This window comes from Littorina saxatilis, linkage group LG2, assembly GCF_037325665.1.
Source record: "Littorina saxatilis isolate snail1 linkage group LG2, US_GU_Lsax_2.0, whole genome shotgun sequence".
Classification (NCBI taxonomy): domain Eukaryota; kingdom Metazoa; phylum Mollusca; class Gastropoda; order Littorinimorpha; family Littorinidae; genus Littorina; species Littorina saxatilis.
Window position 1 is genome coordinate 52439511 of NC_090246.1, and position 14134 is coordinate 52453644.

Genomic DNA, 14134 nt, shown 5'->3' on the forward strand with positions numbered 1-14134 from the left:
TTAAAAATCTGAAAATTGTAATTAAATTTTTTTTATAAAACGATCCAAATTTATGTTCATCTTATTCTTCATCATGTTCTGATGCCAAAAACATATAAATATGTTATATTCGGATTAAAAACAAGCTCTGAAAATTAAAAACATAAAAATTATGATCAAAATTAAATTTCCGAAATCGATTTAAAAACAATTTCATCTTATTCCTTGTCGGTTACTGATTCCAAAAACATATACATGTATATATGATATGTTTGGATTAAAAACACGCTCAGAAAGTTAAAACGAAGAGAGGTACAGAAAAGCGTGCTATGCAGCACAGCGAAACCACTACCGCGCTAAACAGGCTCGTCAGTTTCACTGCGTTTTGCACGAGCGGCGGACTACGGTCATTGTGAGTTCCACAGCTTGGTTTAAACGGAACTTTATTCAATTTTAATCATGACAAGAACAATGCATGGATGATTACATACTCAAGCATATAATGCTTATTTTTAAGCAATCATAGTAATTACAAAACAAGGGTTAGCATGATGGCGGAATAAATACATTAACTCATTTCAGGAAACGAAGAAACAAAACAAAAACAAAACAGATACACAGACAAGCAGAAAATGGGAAGGGGTTGGTGATACAGGAGGTGGGGAAAGGGCACGAGAGAACAGGAATAGGAGTTAAGCCCGCCACCGACCACAGCCGAACCACGCCGAACCAGCTCGTCGAACGCTCGGCGAACATTCCACCGAACCAGTTCTGTGTACTAACTATATATATATCCCCTGATTTGATGACGTCGGCGACCGTTCGCCGAACCAGCCCGTCGCGGCCCGGCCGTAGCTAGCAGCTAGCTTAGGAAAAGAAGAAGAAGAAGACTTGGAGCGCCAACATTTGAGGAGAGTGGATCTCATTTCAATTGTAATAAGTGCACATAAAACACTCGCACAAAGTTAATGCATATTGTTAACAGAGGAAAAGTCACTAAATTGCGCATAAATCGAAACATAATTAATAAGTCGAAAAACAACAAAAGAACATGAGAGAGGTTATGGGCAAAGATTTGTCAGGCAGCATGTCACATGACAGTGTCTAATAAATGTTATGAGTGAAATATAGAGGCTCAGTTACGGAACCTGCCCGTCTGTCTAATATAGTCCTGTACAGTTATGAATATGGTCTGGTTGACATTTCGTGGATATTGCGGGATGCCTTTCAATAATATTTCGATATACTTAGTTCCACAGCTTGACTAAATGTAGTAATTTCGCCTTACGCGACTTGTTCTTTTTTACATTTAGTCAAGTTTTGACTAAATGTTTTAACATAGAGGGGGAATCGAGACGAGGGTCGTGGTGTATGTGTGTCTGTGTGTGTCTGTGCGTGATTGTTCTGAAAAGTGACTATTACATGATTGTTCTGAAAGTCTAGGCCTACTATTTATTTCATAGTAATCATGTAAGCCCTCATACGTGATTGTTCTGAAAGCTTACTAATTTACACGATTGTTCTGAAACTCTACTAAAGGTAAACTTGCTTCACCCGTGAAATGTTGTCAGATATGGAACAATATGTATACCTTTGCCCAACGAAGTCACCAAACTGGATCGAAAGGCATGACAAAGAGGGAAAATGGAAGCTACTTTTTGCCCCTTTAAAGACGAAAGGCACAACAAATAATTTCACAAATGAAACTTTTATTATCATTTTTTTTTATGAACTAAAAATTCAAGTGGAGAGGGGATGAGAGACGTGAGGAGATGGCCGGGGATGCGAGATGGGTAGGGAGTCTGGGCTATAAAGTTCTTGCACGCGAGACACTTCTTTTGTGTGTCACTGTGTGTGTGTGTGTGTGGGGGGGGGGGGTATGGCAAAGAGGAAAAATCAAAAGTTTCTATATGTCCCTTTAAACCTGTAATTTGAATTTTGAGTTGGGAATACCCAAGAAGAATCATTACATTTTTGAAGATTCCATTTTCCTTCTTTGCCATGCATTTCGATCCATTTTGGTGACCTAGCCACCTAAGCATGACAAAGAGGAAAAATTAAAAGTGTCTATGTGTCCCTTTAAACCTGTAATTAGAATTTTGAGTTGGGAATACTCAAGAAGAATCATTACATTTTTGAAGATTATAAATAATTTTTGTCTTAGAACATTTAATTTCAATTTTGAGTTGAGAACAATAAAGAAGACATGTTCAATGTATGAAACGTATTACGTGTTGAGTTTGTATTCATTGGGCGGGGGTATAAATATCAATTTCACTTAAGATTTAGTATCATTGTATCAAAATAGTGTTCCTTATACATACAGACACACACACAGACAGATGGACAAAGTGAATCCAGTATACCCCCTCCAACTTCATTGGGCTGGGGTATAAATATCAATATCACTTAAGATTTAGTATCATTGTATCAAAATAGTGTTCCTTATACATACAGACACACACACAGACAGATGGACAAAGTGAATCCAGTATACCCCCCTCCAACCTCGTTGGGCAGGGGTATACAATCATATTGTTCCATATCTGACAACATTTCATGTAAATTAGTAAGCTTTGTGTGTGTGTGTGTGTGTGTGTGTGTGTGTGTGTGTGTGTGTGTGTGTGTGTGTGTGTGTGTGTGTCTGTGTCTGTGTGTCTGTGTGTGTGTGTATATGTGTGGGTGTGTCAGTGTCACGGTGTGTGTCACGGTGGTTACTCAGCGAGTCATCAGTGTCAGTGTGTGTGTGTGTGCCGGTGTGTGTCAGTGTGTCACACTGTCAGTGACGGTGTGTGTGGTGTGTGTGTGTGTGTGTGTGTGTGTGCGTGTGTGTGTGTAGGAGTGTGTGTGTGTGTGTGTGTGTGTGTGTGTGTGTGTGTATGTGTGTGTGTTAGTGTCACATCCCCGGTGTATGTATGTCACCGGGTCGCAGCCGTCAGTGTCAGGTGCCGCCGCGGCGAGTGTGTGTGTGTGCCAGTGTGTGGTGTGTGTTAGCGTGTCACCGTGTTAGTCATATGTGTTAGTGTGTGTATGTGTTAGTGTTCCCCCTTGATCCAGCCATGATGGCAAACGCCTGTAAGGATCATCTGCATTTTGCAGCATAACCCGAAAATCTACTTTCGTTTTTCTATTCTATGCCAAGGGAGAAGACTGAAGACACTAATGCGACATTGACCTGTCGTAAGAATTTGAGCTACGATGCCTTTAATGTCTTTGTAGCTTCAACGTAGTATTCACTGCTACTATTCTTGTGATTAATACAGTTTATTAGTGTCGAAGCTATTATTTTGTAAAAATGTGTTTTGTTTACCACAATCCATAAGTCGGAATGTAGTGTTGCATTGTGGGATGTACCCTTGGCATAAAACATGGCGGCTATCCTAAGAAACGTGAGGACAGTTGGCAATCTTGTTGCTTCTGTTCGCAACACAATTCCAAGACTGAGCACAGCGGCATTTGTGCATCATAATGGAGGTTCCAAACATTTGCACAGCCAGAGGCAAGCATTGCAGTCATCTGTCTTGAAGGTAAATGGGTTACACAACATCGGTTTCTTGACCGGCAGTTTGACATTGACAAACTTACTTAGTCTGAAGCACCTGCATGTCGTGAACTGCGCTGCCATTGAGTCAATGAGTGGCTTTCCTTTTTTTGACAGTTCAGTTTAAGACATGTGTATTTGGCAAACCCAGAGAAAACATATCCATAGATAGCCGCAACCAACCAACATGGCCCTGCACAGGAGCAACTTGATCAAGTCTGTGTGTAGGGCCGTATGACAGAGTTAGTGAGTATGATGTTCGGAAATCACTCTGTCAGGATTTTCAGGTGCTGTTGCAAAGTTGTGCCCAAAACAGTGAGGCTAGCGAGTCAAAGCGACAGTGCAGTGCTGACTGGCGAAGACCCGTGACGCAATGGCCTAGTGGATAACCAATAAGATATATGCTGGCCTCATGGGAAGGTTGAGTGTTCAAATCAGGTTTTTCTTTGTAAAAATATATATGCACATTGGAGCCACATGGCACTGCAGATTTTTGCAGTGCTTCAAGTATTCATTTTTTCCTAAAATCGTCAAGCCAAACCCGTGTGACCTCGGTCAAACTCTAAACACGTCAACGATCATTGCTACAAGAAATTGCGAACTCCGTTCAGTACATATTTTTGAAAGCAAAAGCAGTTAAGGCCAAATCGTCCGGGGTAAGTAAACAATACCACGGGGCATGAAGAAACTGCGTGGCAGCTAGCCCGGATGGCCAGTGAAAATTCTGGTCAAATGCAAAACTTTTTGTTGTGCTATCGAGTTTTAAAGCCATATAAACACTGCAGATGCTGGAACTACTGTCGTCTGCAAAATCACCGCCATGTTCTAGTGAAACGAAAACGAGGCTCCTGTTGTATGGCCGCTATTTTAATTTTGTACAGAAATATAACACTCATAATTTGTTGTGTGGTGTTCACCGGGCAAAGCGAACATTCTGGCAGGCTAATGACTTCCTTGAAGTTACTCGCCCGGCCGGCGAGTTAAAATTTTGAGATTTGGCAATCCCGGAAAGGGTATCATATTGAGTGCACAAGTGCACTTGTTCGTCACAATTGCGTTTTTGAACTGGTCAGGCGTTTGCTGTCATTTCGACTTACTTGCCTTTCTTAGTAACTGGGTGCAACTCTGGCACAGCGCTTGGACATCCTGACAGTGTTATTTCTGGAAAACATCTACTTGTGTATATTGTAGTGTTTGTGGATTTCCCTTATGGAGTAAGGGAAACAACTCCCTTTTTCCCCCCCGTGACCGGAACCAATAAGCCACTCTTCGGCGGGCTTATTGGTGACTGTTTACTGAAGATCCCAACTGAGAAGTCGTACGCACTGATTCCGCTACAGCAAGAGACTTGGTTAGTCTACCTGCTGGGGCGGGCAACCTTTATGTGACTCAATTATGTAGTCGTGGCGTTATGGCTGTCCGGGCTTACGGTAAGGCTGGGCCTTGCAAGCCCCGGGCGGCGTTTACGTCTTTTATCTAGCAGCACTTTCCGAGCTGGGCTTGGGTGCTGCCTTTTAACACGTGTTTTCATGTACGTCAGAGCGATAGAATGCATGCGTGAAATGTCTCGTCTTGTTGTATGTTTACAGCTCGGCAAACACTACAATATCATAGATGGAGTCCCCCACTGTAAAATAAGTTTGTTTTCATTTTTGATACAGTATTTGAGTAAAGTTGATGCTGATTTGGACATAACAAAGCCAAATGTTTTTGCACAGTGAGTAAACCTGACTCTTAAATTTTGTACGCATCATGATTGTGATACTGATACTGATAGTAATATTTTTTTTCTGTGCAATGAGTTGCTGATTTCAAATCTTCAACCCAACTGTTTAATTTCTTTAAGCCTGGCCAAATACTTCAGTGAAATAACTCCACGCAATTTTGATACTTCCTGTTTCATCTGCCATTGGTTAAAATAATCATTAGACAAGTGCAATTCACACACTGTGCCTCTGCACATTTGAATGCATTTAATTAAATCTATTATAAGAGCATTTTGTTGCTTGTTGTTTTCCACCCAGTGCAATAAATATATACTGTTCTCTTTTTTACTCAGCCCTCATGGCCAGTTCAGATACTGGTGAGACAGGTGGCCACAGCTCAGTCTGTGGATGCAATCCAAAGCAGAGTTCTGCAAGTGTTGAAGACATATGATAAGGTCAATGCTGAAAAGGTATTGTTTAAATGCGTTTCTTAAATGTGAAATGGTAAACTGCTGCACCGAAAACATTTTGGGTCATCAATGTGTTAGTGTTACTGGTACAAACACAGGTCCACCCCTTTCAGCACGTATCCTGTATGCAGGTTTTCTTCAGGAGAGTGAAGATTTACTCCTGTGAAATGTTTTCTTCTTGAAAATACTTTGCAGCAGACAGCCTGCTCTGACAAATTCCTCAGAAAAAGGTTTTAGACTCAGCAGTTTACCATTTAACATGTAAAACTTGTAAGTTACTTACTGCAAGATACCACCCGCCCTTTTTTTGTGTCTCTCTCCAGACTCTTTTCGCACAGCCAACACGGTCTTACAGCGAAAAACCTCCACTGACTATAGACATGCTACAGCAGCGAGTTTTGCTCGTTCTAAGACTCTATGACAAAATTGACCCTGAAAAGGTAGGTTTATTTCTGGTTCTGTGTGTGCACATTGAACAGACAAATTTTTGATTTTGTAGAACTTTGTAGATGAGCCTGTAGTAAATTGAGTAACACAAATTTGTCTTGACGTTCTGTTGTTGTGGTGTGTTTTTAAAGTAAGCGTAGCCAGACAGTTGCACCATTTTATGAAAGACTAATCCACAAACAGTGTTAGTGTGGTTTGCAGCACTTCATTCCATGGTAAATGTATTAGGACATCAGTAGATTGTCACCTATCACTGTCTTCTTCACAAAATGTAACATTGGGTGAGTGAGCAATTGCATTTATAACTTAGTTCATGATAGAAAAAGTATTGCAAGATCAGTGCTGAGAAACTGTTTGTGCTGTAAGGGTCTGGACAGTGACACCCTATATATAATATTAGATTTAGAATCTCATATATTTTTATGCAATTTTGATCCCCTGGACACAGTAGTCATGGGAGTATTTCCCCCTTTCTCTTGAAAATGTCCAAAGATCAGTTTTTTCTTGGTCCCAAACATATTATAATTTCTAAATTGTAGAACATTTGTCATAACTTCTTGCCATGGATCTGTAATGTTTAGCAGACGTGTTTTATTGGCATATTTTTGTCAAAGATCAATAGAGGCTGATGCCTTTGAAAATATTATTTTGTTGCTTCAACATAAACAGAATTTGAGTTGTTTATTATTTTTGCCTTTTTCTGTACGCTTTTGTTGTTTGAGTTTAGCAGCATAAAGAAGTCTTTATCTTTCAAAATACTTTTGTAGATAAGTGTACATGCTATTTGGAATACATGAACTGATGAAGACTATTGGCATGTGCAGAGCAAAATCAGCTTCTGAAATAAAATAAAATTCAATTTTTTAATATCAGTTGGTTTTTATTTGTTTTAAATAACATTAACAAGTAGACTGCTGATCAGGTTTGCTGCGTAGAAAAGTAGTGTACTTGTACATGAATTTATTTGTTTTTGCATCTTGGCGCCAACTAACTTCAAACCCTCTGTGATAACTTTAAAATGCTTTTTAATAGCTGCATTCTTTCCTTTAATTGTAGATGTACACAGATTTTCCATACATGATGGCTATTTGCTTCCGTCTTTTTTTCTTTTCTTTTTTTATGACTTTTTTTTTTGTCATTTCATTTTGTGTTGCTGTATTTCAGCTATCGTTAGACTCTCACTTTATAAACGACCTGGGTCTGGACAGCCTTGATCAGGTGGAAATCATCATGGCGATGGAGGATGAATTTGGTAAGCACTTCTTTCCAGACGAGGGCGGTGGGGTATGTGTGTATGTATGTGTGTTCGTGTACACTACATTGGGGTGTGCGCTCCCATGGGGTCGCCTTCACGCGGCGGGAGTGTTTCCACAGAGCTACCCCACCCCTTTACTTCTCTTCTTTTGTCATTTCTGCCTTAGGCCACACAAAAAAATAGTCTGTTTACGGTAACCCGACCGACCCTATTTTTTTCGCGCGACCCTAGACTTTTTTTTGGCATTTGGGGGGGGGGGGGGGGGGGAATCTTGTTATTTTTTGCAAAATAACGTAAAAATATGGTTTTTTGGAGAGAAAAAAAATTCCGACCTACCGACCCTATTTCTTTTGCCTATGTTACCGTAAACAGACCTTTTTTTTTTTTTGCCTTACCAGTCCTTTCACCTATATTTCCTTCCAAGAAAACTCTCCCTACTATTACTGAGTACTATTCCCTGCAGATTTCCAATTCTTTTCTTGTTGTCTTATTTCTATCTGACTGGATCCATCACCTTTATTTCACTTACCAAAAGTCTTCTTTTCCACATCCTTATTTCTCTGCACCCCGCATGTCGTAAGAGGCGACTAACAGATTATGTTTCTCCTTTTACCCTTGTTTAGTGGTTCTTGTATAGAAATTAGAATATAGTCAATGTTTGTAAAGATTTTAGTCAAGCAGTATGTAAGAAATGTTTAGTCCTTTGTACTGGAAACTTGCATTCTCCCAGTAAGGTCATATATTGTACTACGTTGCAAGCCCCTGGAGCAATTTTTTGATTAGTGCTTTTGTGAACAAGAAACACTTAACAAGTGGCTCTATCCCATCTCCCCCCTTTCCCCTATCCCATCTCCCCCCTTTCCCTCGTCGCGATATAACCTTCGTGGTTGAAAACGACGTTAAACACCAAATAAAGAAAGAAAGATTGATTGGGGTGTGCACGTTAAAGATCCCACGATTGACAAAAGGGTCTTTCCTGGCCCCCCCCGCGGGATAGGGGGAAGAATTTACCCGATGCTCTCCACCATGTCGTAAGAGGCGACTAACGGATTGTGTTTCTCCTTTTACCCTTGTTAAGTGTTTCTTGTATAGAATATAGTCAATTTTTGTAAAGATTTTAGTCAAGCAGTATGTAAGAAATGTTAAGTCCTTTGTACTGGAAACTTTCATTCTCCCAGTAAGGTAATATATTGTACTACGTTGCAAGCCCCTGGAGCAAATTTTTGATTAGTGCTTTTGTGAACAAGAAACAATTGACAAGTGGCTCTATCCCATCTTCCCCCTTTCCCCGTCGCGATATAACCCTTCGTGGTTGAAAACGACGTTAAACACCAAATAAAGAAAGTCTTTCCTGGCAAAATTGTATAGGCATAGATTAAAATGTCCACCAAAATACCCATGTGACTTGGAATAATACGCTGTGAAAAGTAGGATATGCGCCGAAATGGCTGCGATCTGCTGGCCGATGTGAATGCGTGATGTATTGTGTAAAAAAATTCCATCTCACATGGCATAAATAAATCCCTACGCCTTGAATATGTGCGCGATATAAATTGCATAAAAAAATATTAAAAAAATAAATCCCTGCGCTTAGAACTGTACCCACGGAATACGCGCGATATAAGCCTCATATTGATTGATTGATTGATTGATAGAGCGATTTCCAGAAAAATAATGGACAGATCTTCCTGAAACTTCACATACAAATTATTTCAGATGATATATCTCAAGAACATTTTCTTATTTTTTCGATAAATGTCTTTTTCAATCAATTTGATTGTTATTTTGGTCAAGCAATGTTTGACAAAGTTTGGACTATGTGATTGTATTTCAGCTTGGAAGCTTAAAATCTAGTTCATGAGTTTGGTCATTCAAATCATCAAAATTCTAATTCAAATTAAACTTTAATTAGAGATTCGAAAAGGCTTGCATTGTATTCTTCATCATTCCCTAAATCCAAAAATCTATACATGTGTTTTGTTAGGATGAAAAAGAAGCTCAGAAAGTTAAAACTAATACAGAAAATCGCGCTTTCCTTTTTAGCGCAAGCGCTGCTGCACTGTTCCTGTTGTCATTTCAGCCCCCCGCGGGTTAGGGGGAAGAATTTACCCGATGCTCCCCAGCATGTCGTAAGAGGCGACTAACGGATTCTGTTTCTCCTTTTACCCTTGTTAAGTGTTTCTTGTATAGAATATAGTCAATGTTTGTAAAGATTTTAGTCAAGCAGTATGTAAGAAATGTTAAGTCCTTTGTACTGGAAACTTGCATTCTCCCAGTAAGGTCATATTGTACTACGTTGCAAGCCCCTGGAGCAATTTTTTGATTAGTGCTTTTGTGAACAAGAAACAATTAACAAGTGGCTCTATCCCATCTTCCCCCTTTCCCCGTCGCGATATAACCTTGAACGGTTGAAAACGACGTTAAACACCAAATAAAGAAAGTTGTCATTTCAAGCGATTAACAGCCTGCAACTCTCCCGCAGTGGGGCACTGCGGTTATGAAATTAAAGGCCCCTCCTGTTTTTGGAACCGCAGGAGCTTTCTAGTTTGCTGTTAGGTAGATTTTTGGTTCCTCTTTCCTGTCATGCTCTCTTTTTCTTCATGAATTCTTTTCTTTTTTCTGCCTTCTTGCTCATTCACCTGTATTTTTTCCAAAAAATCTCTTCTCTTGCCGCTTGTCTCGCGATTCATGTATAGTTTAATCTGTTAGTGTTCTGATGTAAGCCCAGCAGTAGATAGGTTAAGCCTATTTTAACATACTGGAAACTGGTAATCTTCCAGTAGGTATTAATTTAGTTTTACTAAAGCCTGCTGGGACACAAGTAATGGGTTAGTGCATTTGTAAACAGGAATCGCTTGACAAGTGGCCCCCTTCATCCCCCCCTTCCTCGTCCTGATATGGCTCTACGTAGTCGGCTGGACGTTAAGCAACAAATAAACAAACAAAAAAAGCCTGCAACTCACTGTAGGCACGATTTGCACAGACTAATAGAAGACTAATAGTCAGTATGTGTCTGTCAATAATCTCTCATCTCCTCCATCTCCTCTCTGTTTCGGCGTTCCCCAGGGATCAGTTCTAGGCCCAGTTTTATTTGTACTATACACCACTCCTCTCTCTGCCGTCATCAAGCAACACGCAGTCAATCACTACCTCTTTGCAGACGACACACAACTCCAACAAGCATGCAAGCCTACAGAAATCCAAGCGGTGACGCACACTCTTCAAAAATGCACTTCAGATATTAAATCATGGATGACAAACAATATGCTCAAGTTAAATGATGACAAGACTGAATTTCTTCTTTTCTCTGGAGCTTCCTCTTCGACCACTTCTCTTCCAGCCTCCATTACAGTAGGTTCTAGTGACATTTCTCTCTCTGATAGTGCTAGGAATCTTGGGTTCATCATGGACTCCCACCTCTCAATGAAACAACACATCAAAAAAGTCTGTCAGACATGCTACTTTGAGATCAGAAGAATAGGTTCCATAAGAAAATTTCTCACTGTTGATGCCACTAAAACTCTCGTTACATCCTGCATTCTGTCCAGATTAGATTACTGCAACTCCCTTCTCATAGGCTGCCCTGACTCCACTCTCCAACCCTTGCAAAAAGTACAACACTCTGCTGCACGTCTCATTTTCAGAGCACAGCATCGACAACCCTGCACTCCTCTCATGAAAGAACTTCACTGGCTTCCTGTATCTGAACGTATTGGGTATAAAGCTGCCTGCTTCTGCTACAATATCATCTCTGAATCGGCACCTGCCTATCTTTCTGAACTGGTCTCCCTCTACACTCCCTCTCGCACCCTTCGTTCTTCTGATGATGCTCGACTTCTCCGTCAAGGTCGCTTTAAACGCAAGGCTCATGGCTTCCGCACGTTTTCGTACTATGGACCTCAGTTATGGAATTCACTCCCCTTTCAATTACGTCACTCTCCATCCATTTCATCTTTTAAGTCCAATTTGAAAACTCACCTGTTCCAACAACACTACGGATAGTTCCTTAGTATAGAGTCTGGGGATGTGATATGTGCATGATGTGTTGTTTGAATCTGACAGTGATTGTATGATTTTTGTATACATGTATTGTTGTCACGCGCTTTGAACTTCTGATAAGGCGCTTTATAAATGCCCGTTATTATTATTATTATTATTATTATATCTTCATGCAAAGACAGTGTCAGCACTTTCTCGGCCACATGGAATCGGTGAAAGTCTTGGTAAAAAAAATAATGCAGTGTGTTTAGTTTCAACTTTCATTTGTTGGCAGATTTACGAAATGTATTAATTTCGCTTTACGCGACTTTAAAAATTTTTTGTATTGGTGTCCATTCTCTATTTCTCTGGTCATTTGTTGTAATTATTGCATAACTAATGGAGATCTAGTCATTAAATGTGGTTCTCTATACATGTATCATCATGACAGGGACCCTGTACCAAGATTTAATCTGTCTATAGTCAAGCTCAGTAACAAGGCTTGAATGCTGTCTTGGTTGTATCTTGCTCTTTCATTTTCATTTTCAATACACTTTGAACCAAGACAGCTTTCGTTGCCAGACTTGGCACATTAACATAAATTCAGATACAGTGGAGAGTAGAAAGGGCTACCACTGTACCAGCATGAACTCAAAGACATTCAGTTTCACTTGACAGTAAGTGTGAATGTTCCCTACGTTACCTGTGCATAATAGTTCCTTCTGTTTGATCACTCCAAATGATGCTCAGTGATAATGGAAATATGCCTTGTTTTCATGCCCACTTGTACGCTGTCGTTCATTTTGTATCTTCTGTTTTCCTAGGTTTTGAGATTCCGGATGCAGACTCGGAGCGATTGATGCGGCCACGCGACATAGTCCAGTACATTGCTGACAAAGAAGATGTGTTTGACTGAGCTGTGTATCTGTATTTAGCAACTGGTAAATGCTTTATTTTCTCTTACTTTTGCCCTCTGATTGGTTATTGTAGATGTGTTTGAAAGCCAATGTAATGCTTGTCTGTTCAAGAAAAAAAAGCAAGTGTGAGGGAGAATGTGTGTGTTATAACATTGTAATCACATTGTTTGCTTGTTTTGTTTTTTAAATGAGTGATATACATTGAAAGAAGTAGGAAAGCTTCTTTTCTCAATTTCTGCAACTTCTTGGCATGTGTTTCAGTGTGGTGTAGATAAACGTGTTCTGTTGGGGCTGGCTGTGGGGTGAGCTGCTTCCTACAGGCCAGGAAACGACGTGAAACTCAGCAGAACCACAGGGACTTTGCAGCCAGCCTCTTTGTCAAAAACAACACTTGTCCTTTTAAGAGTTCATTTTGCTGATGGATGAGTGCCAGAAAGAATCAAGTGATTTACTTGTAAATGTACATTAATAAACAGTCTTTGAACTAGCGCAGTTCTCCTGATGAAGTCAGTTTTCTTGCAGTGTGTTCTGTTGTCCAGGAAAGAGAGGAAGACAGAGAGAGATTGTGTGTGTGTTTTTGTTGAGCATTTGAAATAAAATAAGGAAGATCTCAGGCAAACACACAACAAAGACAGAAAATTGAATTGAAATAATGTAAAGAAGGTGAAAATGGTCGGCCATTATTTCAGCAGCTTTCACAAAATGTCCTCTACTTCTGAAATAACTCAAAAATCAAGTAATTGGAACATGTTTATTTTCTTGAAAGTATGCACGAGCCTTGTGAATGGATGTTTTCTGATAAGGCTGTATCGCAAGAGCGCACAATAACAAACATATTTTTCAAAGCAAGATTCATGAGAAGATAGATAAGTTCCTTCCTCCAAGTTCAAATGACAGCAATTACTGCACAGAAATGTTTCATGCTATGCACTGCTGCTATCTCAGAGTTACCTGTGGTAATTTTACAAGAAAGACAAAACTTGGAAGTTGATGCACATCCATGCACAATTTGTTATGTGCTTTCAGATTGAATTGTTTTCAAAATTGTATAAATTAGCACACAGATTTTCACACAAGGTGTCCATCATTTTAAGTAGAAAAGGGAGATGACAAAGTAAAAGGGAATATAAATGATTTATTCCGTTAAAGCCATATGTACTCGATGACTATACACGCTAATTGCTTTACCCACAGCTGGAGACATGCTAAATTAAGTTCCCTGCAAGATATTGTGGTCTAGGACCCCTTAAATGTTGAGATATTTGAATTTTTATTTTGATCTAGATCGTCCTATTTATAGATTTGCCAACAGAGGTAGCGTTGTCGCAAGGGAAATAACTCCGCGTCTTTGTTGACATCCTCACTTTTTCAGAGGCTAGAACAAGCTGTAATGCATGTATATGGTCCGCGCATGGCGACATATCGTCATTACATGGTCTTATGGTGCGTTTGACATCGATTATGGGCAAACTACACTTTGTAAACACGGGAGCGCGTACATATGCCTTTAAAAGCCCATTTATTTATTTTTCATCCCAAACCAGTGGCACCGATGTCGAGCAAAATTCGCCCAAAAGGGGACACAATCCATTCACGGTTACAGTCAAACATGTTGGGCGCAAAGTAAGAATCCGGGGCAGAGTTGGAATAATCGGGATTTCCCGAAACCTCATTTGATTTCCAACAAAGCGCCGCATTTCCGGAAACGAGCTGCCTTGTTCTAGAAGTGGCAACCCTTCGACTGGCACAAAAAAGTATACCCTTTTCACAGGTCATGAATAAGGTATATGAAAAAGCAAGGTCTTATACAGTCGAGACCGGATGTAAGAAAGTCGTCGGGA

General features: G+C 40.0%; 1 protein-coding gene across 2 annotated transcripts; it reads left to right on the top strand.

Moving 5' to 3' along the window:
• Window positions 1-3308: 3308 nt before the first annotated feature.
• Window positions 3309-12781, top strand: LOC138959209 (acyl carrier protein, mitochondrial-like). Of its 2 annotated transcripts, XM_070330608.1 has the most exons (6): window positions 3309-3506; window positions 5580-5696; window positions 6020-6136; window positions 7308-7395; window positions 12201-12317; window positions 12555-12781. In XM_070330608.1, exons 1-5 carry the CDS (start codon window positions 3348-3350, stop codon window positions 12290-12292), a joined length of 573 nt encoding a protein of 190 aa, XP_070186709.1. In that variant the 5' UTR covers window positions 3309-3347; the 3' UTR covers window positions 12293-12317; window positions 12555-12781. The 2 variants fall into 2 exon arrangements, with proteins under 2 accessions (XP_070186709.1, XP_070186708.1); XM_070330607.1 differs by lacking the exon at window positions 5580-5696 and having other exon boundaries at window positions 3311-3506.
• Window positions 12782-14134: the final 1353 nt, after the last annotated feature.

Excerpts from the sequence above, each read along its gene's own strand:
- LOC138959209 (XM_070330608.1), top strand. The coding sequence starts at position 3,348 with ATGGCGGCTATCCTAAGAAACGTGAGGACAGTTGGCAATCTTGTTGCT. Across the intron at positions 3,507-5,579 it reads TGCAGTCATCTGTCTTGAAG|CCCTCATGGCCAGTTCAGAT; the intron begins GTAAATGGGTTA and ends TTTTTTACTCAG. Across the intron at positions 5,697-6,019 it reads ATAAGGTCAATGCTGAAAAG|ACTCTTTTCGCACAGCCAAC; the intron begins GTATTGTTTAAA and ends GTCTCTCTCCAG.